At 53.1% G+C, this 16,575-nt stretch overlaps 1 protein-coding gene across 1 annotated transcript in view; it reads right to left on the bottom strand.

Moving 5' to 3' along the window:
* Window positions 1-15,937, bottom strand: part of CYTH4 (cytohesin 4) — a 32,124-nt gene extending 16,187 nt beyond the window's left edge. Inside the window, exons 1-5 of the mRNA XM_065921609.1 lie at window positions 15,686-15,937; window positions 6,377-6,459; window positions 4,394-4,458; window positions 3,034-3,100; window positions 1,455-1,573 (exon numbers count right to left, since the gene is read on the bottom strand). Of these exons, the coding sequence (XP_065777681.1) occupies window positions 1,455-1,573; window positions 3,034-3,100; window positions 4,394-4,458; window positions 6,377-6,459; window positions 15,686-15,704 (353 nt within the window). The 5' untranslated portion in view covers window positions 15,705-15,937. The remainder of the gene's footprint in view (window positions 1-1,454; window positions 1,574-3,033; window positions 3,101-4,393; window positions 4,459-6,376; window positions 6,460-15,685) is intronic.
* Window positions 15,938-16,575: the final 638 nt, after the last annotated feature.

Below are 16,575 nucleotides of genomic sequence, written 5' to 3'. Positions count from 1 at the left end.
CACACCTGTCCTCTACAGTCTATGCCCTCCCCCAGCAGCCAGAGGGATCCCCTCAGAGTACCCCTCGGCCCAGTACCGTCTCAGGGATCCCCACCTGTCACTGACTACTTCCTCCCACCCTCCATCCCTCTACTCCTGTCTCACTGGCTTGCTGTTCCTTCAGCAGGCTTCTGCCCCAGGGCCTTTTCATGTGCTGTTCCCTCTGCCTGAAATGCTCTTCCCCCAGAGCCACACTGCCTACCTTCTCTAAATTTCAGTCAAAGGTCCCCTTCTCTGTGAGACCCTTTGTGTCCACACTATTTAAAGTCACAGTCTTTGAAGCGCGGATCTCAGAACGTTCTCATCTCCCTTTCTTGCTTTGTTTGTATTCCAAAGAACTTTTAATTTATTTTACATATTTTGGTACCTGTCTTCCCCATTAGAATGTACCTTCCCTGATGGCAGAAGTTTTTCTCTTTTTAATTGAAATATAGTTGATTTACAACTGTGTTATTTTCAGGTCTATAGCAAAATGATTTGTATATATATACATATATATATATAGGGACTTCCCTGGTGGCTCAGATGGTAAAGGGTCTGCCTACAAAGTGAGAGACCTGGGTTTGATCCCTGAGTCGGGAAGATCCTCTGGAGAAGGAAATAGCAATCCACTCCAGTACTCTTGCCTGGAAAATCCTGTGGACGGAGGAGCCTGGTAGTCTACAATCCACGGGGTCGCAAAAAGTCGGACACGACTGAGCGACTCAACTTTCACTTTCACTTTTCACATATATGTATATATGTATATTATTTTCAATTCTTTTCCACTGTAGTTTACTAGAAGATATTGAATATAGTTCTCTGTGCTACACAGTAATTCTTTGTTGTTAATCTGCTATGTATGGTATTGTGCATCTGTTAATCCCATACTCCCAGCTTATCCCCACTCCCCAGGCCCCGGAGCTTTGTCTTGTTCACTGGTATAAATCCAGGACTTAGAACACTGTCTGGTGCACCTAGTAAACCTAGTAAAGATAGCGCTAAGTCGTGTCTGACTCTTGCGATCCCATGAACTGTAGCCTGCCAGGCTCCTCCATCCATGGGATTCTCCAGGCAAGAATACTGGAGTGGGTTGCCATTTTCTTCTCCAGGGGAACTTCCTGACCCAGGAATTGAACCCAGGTCTCCCACATTGCAGGCAGATGCTTTACCGACTGAGCTATGCAGGAAGCACAGTAGATATTAAAAATACCTACTTGTTTCTAAATGAATGAAGGAAGGAATGAAGGCAGACATGGTTTGGTTCAAGGTCTGGAAGGAGAGTGATCACTTAACCTGCTCAAGCCCCAGGAGTTACGACTTTCCTAACATGCTTCATTCCTTAGTTACCTGCACACACAACCCACCCCTCACACGTACCTGTGCTCACCTGCACATCCTCATTCCCTGCCTTCCTAAGGCCCCACCCTCCTTACCTCTCCCCCAGGTAGGTGCCGATGGCTGTCTTGTTGAGTCCCTCGCCCTTGTACAAGAACTGGGCGATGTCCTGGACGTCGGGGGTCAGCAGCTTGTGCTCAATGAGATACTGGATGCCCTGGAGGTGGTACACAGAGCCTGTGAGCAGCCCCCACCCAGCAGCTGGCCTGGGAAGGGGGAGAGGGAGTGCCCGTGGCCAGAGCCCTGGGGCCTGGAATTCTAGCATTGGCACAGCTTGTTCTGGGAACTTGTGACCCTCCTTAATTGAAGCTGCCTTTGTAAGGTGATGAGCTCCCCATCAGCAGAGGTGTGCAAACAGACATGTGTTCCTGCCATGAACCAGGTTCATGCCAGCTGCTCCCCCAGACCCCCCTCAGTCTACCACTCTCTGATCATATGCTTTGATGATTCGATGAATTTATAATTTTAAGATCAAATGATTCAGCTTAATGTTTGTATTATTTAAAAACAGTGTTTCATTTTTTTTCTCACGAGAAACCTATGTCCATTGTATAAAAATTAGGGAAAAACCCAGCTCAATGAAAAGGAGAGGAAATTGCTACGGCTCGGAGGTAGATACCCCGGCAGTGCCTTTCCTCCCCTTGCTGTGTGAAAATGGGAGTGTGCCTTGCCCCGCTTTTCGGATTTGACAATATCAAAACATCTCACCTCACAACCCAGGCACTCAAAGTCTGTCATTCTAATTTTAGGAGTTGGAGGGGTTGGGCTCTGGTTTTCTGTGATGAGGGCTTTGCCTCCCTGTTCCTTTTGGAGAAGAGGCTGCTTGGAAGAGTGGGGATAGACTGTGGAAGGCTCTGTGTGACAGGCAGATGGCCTAGGGGACCCCTCAGAAGCCCCTCCCTGAGGGGCACTCAGGCAGGAATGTGAGTGTGTGTGTGTGGTCTGTGTGGTCCATGTTGATGGGAGTAGGGGTCCATTTCTGTGTCTGGGAACACAGGAGATCTGTGATGCCGAAGAGGCAGCCTTCTAAACCAGAGCAGTGAATTTCCAGGGACCCTGTGGCTGCCCTGGCCCCACTTCGGCAAGTCAGCTGTGGCTTCCTCCTGTCTCAGTTCCTGCAGGAAAGGAGCCCAGCTGCCACCTAGCTGGGTGAGGGGTGGGGGCTGCGGTTGCTCTGAGGCCAGCGGGGGTGGGGGTTAGACCATAGCTGAGATCTGAGCATCAGGACTCTATGCCAGCCTCTCAGGACAGGCTGCCTAAGCTGAACAACTAAATGACACTTCCAGAGACTGAGCCCCAGAGTCCAAAGGCCCAACCACTCACAGAGTAGGAGACAGGGACCCAGACTCATGGGACCCCAAGTTCAAAGACATCACAGAGCCCCCATCATCCTCCTGGCTCCCACCTCAGGCCCCGGGGCTACTTGGCTGTGGGGTGGCGGAGCCCCCAGCCCTGATGGTGTGGGGGCACTGGACAAGATGCTGAGCCCAGCGGGGCCTCAGTTTCCTCCTCTGGAAAGTAGGTAATTGTGTTGGTTGAGGGGAAGAAGGAGACACTGTGGCGATGCCCAGCGTGCAACTCCCTTGACCCCCCAACCCGAGCCCCCGCACTGCCCACCTTCATGGGATCCATGTTGAATTTCTTGCGCCCGATGCACAGCTCTTTCTCCCTCTGGGCCATGCGGCTGTAGATGGAAAGACATCAGCCTGGACGCCCCTGGACCCCAGGGCACCCCTCCAATCCCCAAGGATGCTTTCCTTGGCTAGAGCCAGTTTTCCTTAAGGACCTCCAAGTGGGGTCAGAGTCACCTGGGAGAATGTGAGAAATGCAGGGTCTGGCCCCCTTCCTGAGCCAGGAAACCCAATTTCCAAAGGACTCAGTGCCAGCATTTTAACCAGTTCTGAAGCTGTGACCTTGGGAGCCAGAGATGCTCCCAGGGGAGAGGATTTAGAAGGGCTTGGAGTGGAAGCAATGTAACAAGGAGGCTGGTGGGTGGGGTGGGGAGTGGGGAGGAGAGCATAAGTTCTGGAGCCAGACTCCTGGTGCAAATCCCACTCAGGGGGAGTCACTTCATCTCTCTGGGACTGTTTCCTCTTCTGTAAAATGGGGGGGTGACTCCACCCCTGGCATCCCAAGCATTGTTGAGAGGTTAAAGCATTGAAAACAACGGGTGGTAGGAGCTGAGTAAATATTATCTTATTGTCATTGTTGGGGGCTGGAGCAGGGGATCTAGAGACATGGGGGCTGTGCACATGTGTGTGTGTGTGTGCATTTGTGTGTGTGTGTGTGTGTGTGTGCATTTGTGTGTGTGTTCTGCTTGGAAGGTGGAGATCAGAGGCATCAGAGAAATGAGGCTGGCAGGGGCAGGATGGGGATCTTCTGAGACACCAAACGTAGGAGTCAGTGCCCTGAGGCCCTAGGGGTTATGTACGGACCAACCTTCTCATTGCACAAGTAGGGAACTGAAGCCCAGAGAAGGGAGAGGACCAACCGCAGGTTACAGAGACAGGGGGCATCTTCCCACAGAAGGGGTGGAGTGGATGACACCCATGGGTGGGGTGGGGTGGACCAGCTTTGGCCTGACCATAGGCGTGGCTTCTGTTCCCATAAGGCCTTTGGCTTCCTAGTCCTCATCCTTGGGGCTGAGTTTTCCTCCTCCCTGACCCTCCCCAGGATGCTCCTGGCCAGTGATTGGTCAGGGGCGGGGTCAGGTGGGCTGGGAAAGACTTGGAGTGGAGGAGGCAGGAGAACAGGGGTTGACACTGAAGAGAGGGGGCAGTCTGGAAGCAAGGACCAGACCAGACCGGAGGCGGGACTGTCAGAGCTGCCGCGTTCCTATTTCACCCCGGAGCCTCCCCTCTGGGGGTCTGATCCCTGATTTCACCAGGGCCTGGGCTCATTCACGCTCACTCATGACGTATGACATCTTCGAGAAACCACCGTGGCAGCTTCCCTGGGTGCCCGGCCAGCCCCTCACCTCTCCTCTGCTGTCTCGAAGCAGTCGATTTGGGCAAACACATCTGCGATCTCATCCTTCAGCTTCTGCGGAGTGGCAGGGACATTATGAAGAGGGAGAGTCAGAGGGTGGAGGCCAGGACAGAATGGGCTTCCCAGCCCTCTCCGTCATACCCCCCCCAACACAACCACTCCAACCCTGGGCATGACTCCCAGACCTCTGTCTTGAGCTGTCACTAAGAGCCCCTCCACAGGAAGATCCCTTTTCCAGATGTCTCTTATCTTCAAAATCCAAAGCCAAGCTTACTGCCTTTGTTTATATCTAATTCTCCCGGGGCTCCTGTCTCAGGGTGAGGGAGTCCCCAGTCCGCACTCTATTTCCAGTCTTCCCATCTTTTGCCTCTGCTGCTCTAAAGTGTCCTGCCCTGAGTCAAACCTTCCCCACAAGCCCTCCTCCACCCAGCTGCCATTTTTCTGAAGCACAGCTTGGTGTCTGCCCTTCTTCTGCTCAAACTCTGTCAATGGCTCCCTACTGACCTCCGTGTCAGTAAGGACAAATTCCTGCCCTGTGATCAGGGCCCAACTCCTCTCTGGTTTCCCTCCCTCCATCCATTTACCCCGCCCTAGACTCTGTGGCCACAACAAGCCAGATTCTCTGGATGCACCATGGTATAAGACAGTCTAGGCTCTCTTCTCGGGGACTTTGCAGTTCTAGCAGAATTTACAGAAGAGGACACTGAGGCCCAAAGTGGTGAGATCATGTGTCCAACATATCTCCAGGAGACCCACTACCTCTGCCAACAACCACCACTAGGTAGATGAGGAGGTGTGGCAGCTTGTCCAGCATCCCTCTGCAGGGCAGCAGCATGAGCACCTGGCATGAGCACCTGGCAAGAGCCCCTGAAGGCACCCCAGCCCTCCCTCTCCTCCCCCAAGACGTTGGAAGGGGGGGTGGTTCCTAGGGGTTTGTCCTGGGACCTAAGGGCAGCGTGGAACCTAGAGCTTCTAAGCCCAGTCAGCTCCTGTTCATGTGATCTTGACCCAGTCACTGAGTGAATTCTCCACAAATAAAATGGGGGGTGGGTCCATGCAAAATTATTAATTGAACACCTACTATGCTCTGGCCATTGGGCTGGGGATGCAGGGGTGGGAAACAGACCCAGGCTCCCCTTACATGGAGTTCATGGTCCAGTGGGTTGGGATCTTGGGACAATTGAAATGACCACACAGAACATGATCAGAGCAGTGGTCTAGAAAGAGCCTATCAGGTGGTAGGTACTTGCTGAGGGAATGATCCTGTGCCTTTGTCTTTCTCTGGAATCCTAGGTATATGCGTGGTGGGGTGGAGGGTGGGGTTCCAGCAACTACAGCCAGGGTGGACAGGGCAGCCCCTAAGAGGAGAGACATTTGAGCCAAGAATGAACTAGGAGAAGGAGGAGCTCTAAGGAGGGCTTGGAGAGTCTCAGGCAGAGGGAACTGTGAGTGCAAAGGCCCAGGGGCAGGACTGAGCTGGGTGGCTCATTCCAGGAACAGAAGCAGGGCCTGTCTCAGAAAGTTTCTGGGAATCAGATGAACTAATGTCTGAGAGCTGATGAGGTGGCAAAGTGCTAGGCAGATATTGGCGTTATCTTGACTAAATGGTCTACATGTTAGGAGGGTGGAAGCTAAGGCCCAGGGTGGGGATGAGACCAGATGGAGGCCATGAAGGTGGGGCTCTGCACATAGTGGGTGCTTAATCGATTGCTCCCTTTCTCTGCCCTGCTCTCCTGGCTCTCCTTGGGCTCTGGAAGCTGAGCCAGGAATGGGGAGTTCCCTTGCGAATTCTGTCCTTCCCACTCCTAAGGGCCAAGGCCAAAGCTCTAAGTGGGCTGGAATCTAGACCTGCTCTTGGTCCTGGCTGGGTCAGGAGCAAGTAAGAGTGTTTGCTCATGTGTGGGTGTGGTTCAAGGGCATAAACACACGTGTGGACAAAACCGTGTGTATTGTAAACGGAGTGTGAGCACACCTGGATGTCCTCCAGAAGCTGCTTCCGGTGCCATTTGATCTGCTGCAGCTCCTCCGCCTCCCCGCTGCTCAGCTCCCCTGGGTCTGGAGAGAGAAGAACTGGTGGTCCCCTGGCTCGTTTCCAGCCCTTCCCTCCATCCCTCAGCTCCATCCCGAGCCACCCAGCTGTCTCTCCTTTCCCCAGGGCTCTTTCCCCTCCAGAAACCCGTGACTTGCTTGCCCTCTTCACTCAGGCCTTGGCTGAGATGCCACCTCCTCCACGAGGCCTTCCCTGACTGCTCTGTCTAAAGCAGTTCTTGCCCCATCCTTGCCTTCCACCAAGCTTTTTGTTTCTTTTGCCCCTCTGGGTACAGACTCGCTCAGACTCGTTCAGCCACCTGTTTACTTGCATCGTTTGTGTTCTACTCATTCCACTCAACCCCATGACAACAGGCGCTTCAATAATTTTGCTCATTGCCATATCCTCAGCACCTAGCATGGGGCTTCCTAGGTGGTGCTAGTGGCAAAGAACCCACTTGCCATTGCAGGAGACACGGGTTCAATCCTCAATCCGGGAAGATCTCACACGCCACGGGACAGCTAGGTCTGTGTGTCACAGTTATTGAGCCTGTACCCTAGAGCCCGTGCTCCGCAACAAGAGAAGTCACCACAACGAGGAGCCTGAGCATCACAGCTAGTGAAAAGCCTGCACGACAACAAAGCTCAGCAGAGCCAAAGAATAAACACATTAAAAAAAGAGAAAAGAATCCACTGACCAAAGCAGGAGGCCCAAGAGATAAGGTTTCGATACCCAGGTTGGGAAGATCCCTTGGAGGAGGAAATGACACTCCACTCCAGTCCTGCCTGGAACATGCCACAGGCAGAAGAATCTGGTGGGCTATAGTCCACAGGGCCGCAAAACACTGGACATGACTGAGCATAGACACACAGCACCTAGAAAGAGCCTGACATAGCAAGTCCTCAGTGCCATGCTTGCCAGGGGCATTCATCCTTCGCTGTAACTTTATTTCTTCATCGGATCATGTATCTCTCATCTATTCATATATCTCTGTGACCAGGAGGTGGCAATCATTTTCCCTGATATCCCATTGGCCAGCTGCTGTCATATGGCCACAGCTACCTTCAAGAGAGGCTAGGTAATGAGCTTTCAGTAGGGTGGTCCTGATATCGTTACTATAAAGATGAGGAAACTGGATTTGGGGAGACATTTCACTCAAGCTCAGAGAGGTGAGGTGGGCTGGCCCGGGCTCCAAAGGGGCAAGTTGCTGCCAAGGTGGGACTTGGGTTGGGATGACTACGGTTCACCTGGAAATGAATGAAAGGAGACGCGGGTGCTCCAGTGTCCCGTGCAAGGTGCTATGACCATTTCCCTACCTGGGGCAGCTGACCCACCTCTAGTCACCCTGCTGTGCTTTCTGTCCCATAACACTCTCCTGGTCAAAATCTCCGTGGAATCTTGATTCCTTAGAGGAGAAAGCCCTCATCCTGGTCCTGGGGCCTCCACAGTCTCCCAGGCCTCTCCAGTCAGCCTTGTTCCCCACCATTCTCAACAAAAGCCCGCCAGTGCAGCCTGCCCCCAGATGGTCTAACAGTTTACTTCCCCACCTTGGCCTCTATAGCTCCTCCACCCTAGGATGCCTCTTCTTGTCTGTTCATCCAAATCCTCTTGACTCTCAAGGCTTCACTTTGGGAAGTGCCTGATCACATTTCTTAAAGGTTTTGCAAGTACAGACATGATCCCTTCCAAATAAAAGCAGAGAGAATATCAAGGGGTCCCTTTCCCAATATCCCCCTTCTGTCAACTGAGCAGCTATCTTGGACTGTGAGATGTCAGCTGGGTATCGAGATGGCAGGGCATCGGGCTAGAAGGAATCTGGGCTCCAGGCATCCATATGGAGAAGAGTCATCATGTTCACCTCCACCAGCTCCCCCTTGGACTTTTCAGTGAGAGAGATAAGTTTTGCGGATGTCTCAGTCACTGTTATTCTGAGCCCTTTTGTTACATCAGCCAAACATGAAATAACTAAGACAGTGTCCTTGTCTCTGAAACATGAACCGTAACCTAGAGGGTGGTTGTCAGGATTAAAAACGCTGACTTTTGCCAAACACTCTGTGAGTATGTGACATATGGTAAGGGTACAACACACATATAATGGACGCCACGTTGGGCCTCCCAGTTCTGCCTTGCAGGACCAAGGCACCCACGGCCTCAGTGGCTGGGTGTGGGTGTGTGTAACCTGCTGAGGACTCACAGCTGAGTCCCTCCTCAGAATTTACCTCAGCCCCAGTGGAGCTGCCTGACCCACGGATACACTGCTCCCATCGGGCAGTCACTATATAAAAAGTCAAGGCCTCTTGCCTGGTTTGTGGGCGAAGCCAGTTTTTAGACCCAAGCCCTGCTGACTGAAGGAGAGGCCAAGCCCCAAGAAGGGAGACTTCTGCAACATTGCAGCAAGTACATATGGTAATGATCCCCTCATCAAGCAGCCAAGATGGGTCTGTCCGACCCACCAAGTGATAAAGTCAAGTGAGCCCAACAGCAATCCTTAGAGACAGAAGGATCCAGGAAGCCCCAGGGACAGATGACCCAGACCCCCATGCCATCCACTGCTGTTACACCCGCTCCCTCAGCTCATACTATGTCTTCATGGATGGGTCCCTTGTGACCTTATGACAAAGGAGAAAAATGCTGCACTTAGTTCTGGGATGGATGGCTCAGGGTTTGGTTACAAGTAAAACTGAATGGCTATTGAACTACAGCCCTGCTCAAGGTATTCCAGAAGGACAATGGTGAGAAGTCCTTCCAGAAGGCAGAGCTTTGGGCAAGGCATTTATTTCATGTGGAAAGAGAAGCAGTGTGAAGTGAGAATATACATGCATTCATGAGTAGAAGAAGGTGCCTTGACTGGTCAGAAAGAAGGAAGACTGAGAACAAAAAGGCCTGGGGAAGAGGCAAGTGGGTGGCCCTATGGCAGTGGGCAGAGTGTGAAGATTTTTGTAAACACACTGATGTTCCCCAGGAAACCGCCACCACAGGAGAGTCACTAAATCACCAGGCATAGAGAATGACTCAACCAGTTGACAGCAGCCAGTCTCTGCCTGGCTAGCCCAGTGCTGGTACCATGGTACATGGATGAAGCAGCCATGTGGCCTCTTTGGAGGCTCTGTGTGGACCCACTCATCCAGGGTCCCCAAGCTACTGCCACTATTCCATATCAGACCTGCCAGCAACAGAGACCCGCTTTTCGACAAGGCCAGCCTGCAACTTGGCAGCATATCTTTTACACTGGATCCCCCATTCTGCTTATGGTGGCTTTTCCTGCCCACAGAGCATGGACCAACACTGCTATCCAAGGCTCAATCTGCTGACCCCGAACACTGTGAAACATCCCACTGGACCAAGGAGCCCTCTTTATACTGAAGGAGATGTGGGAGGAGCATGCGGCCTAAGGACCCAGTGGTCCTCTCACACATTTCACTACTGGAAGATGCTGGCCTGATGGAGTGATAGAGCAGCCTGTTGAAGATGCAGCTGAGCTGTCAGTTGGAGGTGTTAAACCACTCGGAAGGGGAACCATCCTTGAAGATGTACTACACACCCTAGATCAACGACCATTAGATGGTGCTTTGACCCCAAGAGGTAATCTACTGGGATTCATGAACCAGGAGTGGTACCGTCCTTCTAGTGACCCACTTGGGAGTTTTCCTCTCTCTCCCTGCATCTATGAGGTCTAGAGATCCTGGTTTGCAAGTGGGAGTGGGGTGGAGGGGAGGGGAGGCAGCATTTACACCAAGTGGCAAAGCAAGCATCTCATTAACCTCTAAATGGATCTCTCTCAGTTTAAGACACGGAGACCCAGAGAAGTGAAGTGACTTGCTCTGGGTCACACAGCCAGGAAGTGGCGGTGCTGGCATCAGAACCTTAGTTTTCCCACACCTAAGCCTCCATCCCAGGAGAGGCAGATTCTGCATGCCTTTGGAAACATGCAGGGATGGACAGAGTGAGGGGCCATCTTCATGGAGACTGGGGTGGGGCCATAGTCACTGCAGGGGAGGACGTGCTAGAGACTGGGACCTGGAACTCCTCTGTCAGGAGTGGAGGGAGGCTGAGCTCCACAGTGGAAAAACCCAATCACTTCTAGTTGATTTTGGGGTGAAAGATCAAACTTTTGTGTTTTGTTTGTTTGCTTTTCATTGTTTTCCTGTTGGCAGGGGCTTGTGTCCTGAAGGCCCGTTTCTCATCCAGGGTACACCTGCTGATGGAAACCAAGTAAATTCCTGATTGGCTGCTTGTCAAGTAGAAGCCAGGTAGGAATTCCATGCTTCTGTGGATGCTCCCCAAGGTAGATGGTCAAGGATGAGCCATTGGGATCCTGTGGCTAGGTCTCATGCTGACTTCTCCTCTCTTCCTATGGGGTCTCATTAACACCCCCTCTCCTCCTGGGCCAAGGAATCACACCCATACCCTCAGCTCCAACTCCTTGCCCTAAGCTTCAGACCCTTCTACCCCTCTTGCATCTTGACCATCAGCTCATTTGTCACTGCAACTAAAGCAGAACTCCTAGAATGCCCCCTCAATCTGGCCTTCTTCCCAAGTTCTCAAGCTGTGGGAATGGCCCCTCAGATACCCTGGCCAAACCCCAGGAAGCACCTTGACACACACCTCACTCTCACCCTCGTGTCTCCTTCATCACCAAGCCCTGTTTATCTTCTTTCTGTTTCCATAACCTCCACCCTCACCCAGACCCTGGGCTACTCTCTCCAGATAACTTAGAGCCTCCTGAAGCTTCCCTGCCTCCACTCTGTCCCTCCCATCCAGTCTCCCGTGACATCCCATTGTCCAGTGGCTAAGACACCACACTCCCAAAGCAGGGGGCCCAGGTTTGATCCCTGGTCAGGGAAGTAGACCCCACATGCTGCAACTTAGAGTTTGCATGCTGCAACCAATACCTGGCATAGCCAAATAAATCAATATTAGAAAGAAGACCCCAAGTCTTACCTGGCCGACGCTCATCTCACACTGCACCCACCCCTGCCCTTGGCCTGAGGGCTCCTGGCTGCTCTTTCACTCCACTGGCCTTTGCACATTCTGTTCCTTGGGTCAGGAATGCCCTTCCTTCTCCTCCCTGCCTAGCAGCTCCTACTCATTCTCTCCATCTCCTCTGGGGCCCTCCTGAGCTCCATCTGTGCACCACCAACCCCCTCTATCCCCGCAGCAAATCTGGGATCTTGCTCCACAAACAAGCCACGCTGCTGGCAAAGGAAAGACATGCTGGTTAAGCACCTACTGTGTTGCAGGCCCTGGGCACTCCAGGCTCTTGCCATCCACTATCTTCTTTGATCCTGACCCCCACTCTGGAGTCGGGTATTTCTAAATCTCATTCTACAGATGAGGCACCAGGGGCTCAGAGAGGTTAAGTGACCTGCCCAAGGGGACACAGCTGGAAGGTGGCAGAGTTGTGGCTCACACCCCGGCCCATCTGGGGCTCTGAGGCCACAGCTTTGATACCCATCTTGACACCCATCTTCTGCAGCCAGGCATCTCTGTGCAGATCGTCAAAACCCCCTCAAGACGCTAAGTGTGGGTCTTCTGACCCAGAACTGCTGACCACCAAGGAGGATGAAGACAAGGAGCAGGGTGATGTCCACAGTCTGAGCCCCCTTCTCTTTTTGGGTAAAAAAATAAAACGAGGCCAACATCATAGAGCTGGGGAAAGTGCTATTTTTTTCCACCTGGGAGAGTGGAAAGACACGGGGTAGTGAGAGGTTATTTATTTAAAAATTTTTTCTTTTAAGGCTCAATTTTATTTTAATGATTTAAACTTTTTGGCCACATGGCATGCGAGATCTCAGTTTCCCGACCAGGGATCGAACCCATGCTCCTTGCTTTGGAAGTACAGAGTCTTAACTACTGGACCGCCAGGAAGACCTGCCTTTTTATTCATGTAGCTCCTTTCATGGTTTGGCAGGTGTGTTCCTGAACCTTCTCAGGCCACTGTCCCCTTCTGTCAGGGCCTGACCCCAACAGCTGGCGGCTGGCCAAGTACATCTAACCCCCTTCCAGCCCTGAAACAGTGCTGACCGCCCCGAACCTGCTGCTCTCCTCACATGGTGGACATGGGCCTTCCAACCCTTCATCTATTTGCTTAAAAGTGGGGATTTCTCCCCATTTCAGAGCTGAGAACACTGAGGTTCAGAGAGGGTTACGAGGGCACAGCCTGAGAGGGGTCACTGCTGTTTCCAATTCAGGTGATGATGAAGTTTCAGGCACTGATGTGACTCGTGGGAGATGGATTTTTAATAATAATAAAAATAGTGATGATAATGATAAAATACACAAGAATATTAAAACATGAGTAACAACTGCCGCTGCCAAGAGATCTGTTTACTCCTCACTGGGCTGTAAATCCACACCTCCAGGAGGCCGCCCTCACCAACGACTCCCCCTCACCAGGCTGGGCTGTGCCCCCAGCCCCCGCCCCGCCTCTCGTGTCCGAGGCCCAGGCTGGCTGAGTGTGCCCAGGTGCCGCCCCAGCCAGCTCCCCAGCTCCTCTCTACTTCCCCTTTGTCCTTCCTCTTTCCCAGCATATTTTTAGAAATCTGCTCATAGCCCCACTTCCAGGACAGCTGGACCCGCTTCCCCTTTCTAGGGCAGGAGGGGGTGCGATCCAGGGGCCTTGAAGGCAGAGGCTCCTCAGAATCCAGCAAGGGGATCTGGGGTGGGGGGCAGCCAGCAGAGCTACACTCGCCCCAGCCCCCGAGGCCCTGTGGGCCCATCGCGTCGTGTGGCTTCCTCCCCCAGCCCAGCTGCCTCTATTTTTAACCTGCAGTCTCGCTGCACCAGCCCCACGGCTGCCTTTGGTCACACCGGGGCTTTGTTGCCCGGACCGCTCAGCATTTCAGCAGACCCGGGGGAGGGGACCTGCGGGTATCAGACACCCACAGCTGGAGGTGGGGAGGCAGCCCCTTCGCCACCATCCCGTCCATTGTACGAGTGGGGAAACTGAAACCCACAGAAGGAAGAGGCCCATCGTGACCGCTGGCAGGTTGGTGCAGAGGGGGATCTGAACCAGGTCGCCTCCCTAGGTGAGGCTGGGATGACGGTGCCCACTTAGAGATGACAAACCTGAGCTCAGAGAGGGAAGGTCACCAGGCTGCGAAGGAGCTCCAACAAAGACCCAGTCTGGGTAGCAGAAAAATGACCTTCCTTCCCTTCGTTTCCTCCAGGAAGTCCTCCCAGATCTCCCTTGCCCTGGGTGGAAAGTGTCTCCCTCCCAGGCTGCAGATCTGTGCCCCTCTGCACATCTGCCCTGGGTCACCGTCCTGCAGGATTTTTCTTCCCCTCCCCCACATCCCAGACCGGCAGCTCCCTCAGGGCTGGGCTTGTGGCCTGGTCATTGCTGTCTCCAGCATCGCACAGCCCAGGACCTGCATACCCAAGGACTGCTTATTGTATGAATGAATGAATAGATGAACTGATCAGTGGAATCCTCAGATCTCCCAAGAGACTGCCTGCAGTGACTCCGCAGGATCCCTGCCCTCCCAGGACCAGCCTGAAGCAGACTCACCTCTGGGCCTTCCCTGGGAGGCCCCGCCCCTCCCGCCCCTCCCCCACAGCCCAGGCTAAACTGGGGCTCTCGCTCCTCTCAGATCTTGTCCCCATTCTGCCACTTATTGGCTGCCTGACTTTGGGCAATTCCATCCTGTCCTCCAGTTCACCTCTGTGAGTTTCAGTCTCCTGAGGACAACCTTCTTGCATGGTGGAGACAAACCATTCCAAAGATTTTTGTATCTGAAGATCCCAAGAATAATGGTGCAAAGACAGGTAGTTGGGGGGCAGGAATTACTTCACGGTCTCCTGTCACCCTCGCATCTGCTGAGTGACCTCGAGCCTGGCACTGCTCCTCCTGGGGCTCCTCTTGCTCCCCTAATTGCCACTAAGAAGTTTTCACTGAGGACAAGCAGTCCGTGAGCCACCTGGCCCCCAAAGCCCCCAGGAGAAGCACAGGGGTTGTGGTGACAGTGCTGAACAGGCAGCCGGCAGGGGTGGAGTCGTCCTGCCTCAGCCAGACTGCATCCCTCCTTTTGACCATTTGTAAATGAGGGCTTCCCAGGTGGCTCAGGGGTAAAGAACCCGCCTGCCAATGCAGGAGACTCAGGAGACATGGGTTCGATCCCTGGGTCGGGAAGATCTCCTGGAGGAGGAAATGGCAGCCCACCCCAGTATTCTTGCCTGGGAAAATCCCATGGACAGAGAGGAGCCTGGCGGGCTACGGTCCATGGGGTCACAAAAGAGTCAGACACGACCTAGCAACTGAGCATACGGGTAAATGAGGGCTGTTGAAACAGATCAGTGGTTCTCTAACTGTGTTCCCCAGAACCCTTGGGGCAAGGGGAGGCCCAGTGGGCAGGGTCAGAATGCTCTGTCTTAGGTTTTGTTTGAAGAAAGGGCTCTGTTGCTAACAGGGTTCATGTCATCTGGACCTGGGGAACTGGACAGCTCCAGGCAGCCTATGTCTTCTGGAGTTCAGGCCATGCTGGAACATTCTGAGATGCAGGGCACAGAGGCTTAGTCCCAGCCCTTTCTGAGTCACAGAAACGGCACAACACAGCCTGGTTCTGCTCTCAAACCAGCTGCTCAGCCTCCTTGCCTGCCTACCAGGCAGACTCTCAGTCACAGCCCCTGCTGCTCATCCCCTGCCGCTCCCTCCACTGGCAAAGCTGGTGTCCTCAGCCTCCCCAAAGGCCACCATCACCCACCAGAGGCCAAACGGGCTGCAGGGTTATTATGTCACTCAGACAGTTATCATCCTCACCAACATCATCCTCCTCAACACAAACAACCTTTCTCAGTCCCACCTCAGGGCCTTTGCACTGATGATTCCATTGCCTGGAATGTTCTTTCCCCAGAAACCCACATGGATCACTCCCTTCTCTGCTACAAGTCTCTGCTCAAACAGTGCCTCCTCTTGAGGCCGTCTTGGCCACCCTCTCCCATCTTCCTTATCTCACTTTACTCTTCTTCATCCTGCTTGTCACCACCTGATAGCACATTCATATATGCCTGTCTCCCTCTCTGGAGTGTAAGCTCATGAGGGCAGGGGCCATGCCTGCTTGGTTTGCTGGACTCCCAGTACCTGCAACACAGCTTGGCGCCTAGGCTGAGCTCATAAACGTCTGTCGCCTGCTTCTGCAGGTCCCACCTGTGTTATATCTATTTATACATGCTGCTTCCTGTGAGGCAGGCACTATCACCCCCATTCTACAGAATAGGAAAGTGAGGCCCAGACAGGTCGGCCCAGGTGCTTACCTGGGTGGCACAAGTCCATTCTGAAGCCCCCGGGGGAGGGTGGCCTGCGCTCCCGCAGCCCGCTGACCCCGCTGCCACTGGGCTGCTCAGGCAGGGATGTGTCACCTCAGACACACCAGGCCCCTTCCCGTTCGCTCCGCCCAGCGCAGCGTGGGGAGGAAGTCCTGCCGCGCTGGGGTCTGGTGCGCAGGCTCTGGACGTAGCGGCACTTCCTAAAACCAGCAGAGCTTGAGTGGTGGGGATTCTTTGCATTTCGAGTGTAGGCAAGGGAGGAATGGAGGCAAAGGAGACAGAGGGATGAGAGGATGGGTAAAAAGAGGAAGACAGTGACACAGAGAAACGCACACACAGACGAAGATGGCTACTAGAGGACAGAACCTCCCTGCCTATAAACTTAGGGGCCTTTCAGGGGATTTCCCTCGTGGTCCAGTGGCTAAGATTCCACAGTCCCAATGCCGGGGGCCCCGGTTCAATCCCTGGCCAGGGAACTAGATCCCACATGCTGCAACTAAAGATTCTGCATGCCTCAATGAAGAACAAAGATCCTGTCAGCAGCAGCTAAGACCTAGCACAGCCAAATACATACATAAATTTTTTTTTTTTAAAAAGGATCATCTAACTTAGATGGTCCAAGCTGAGCCCCATCAATTCCACCCCATAAATTCTCTTTCACCAACTCTCCTTCGAGCAAAGAAAAATCAATTCAGTGCTAAGCAGGGCTTTGCTTCCCCTCAATGAAATACCTAGTTTTTTCTCATCTAGTTATCCACTGGGCAGTATGTTCAGTTTCCCTTTTCCCCCAGGCTGCTAGGAAGCTCCATCAAATCCAAAGCTCTTTTTTACAGCTGCTTTGTTGTTGCACACAGACTTTGAGGCCAGACTCAGCAGTG

The sequence above is a fragment of the Muntiacus reevesi genome, chromosome 1, assembly GCF_963930625.1.
Source record: "Muntiacus reevesi chromosome 1, mMunRee1.1, whole genome shotgun sequence".
In the NCBI taxonomy this organism is placed as follows: Eukaryota; Metazoa; Chordata; class Mammalia; order Artiodactyla; family Cervidae; genus Muntiacus; species Muntiacus reevesi.
The sequence above is the reverse complement of the archived record's forward strand: the minus strand, read 5'-3'. Positions and strand labels throughout refer to the sequence as shown.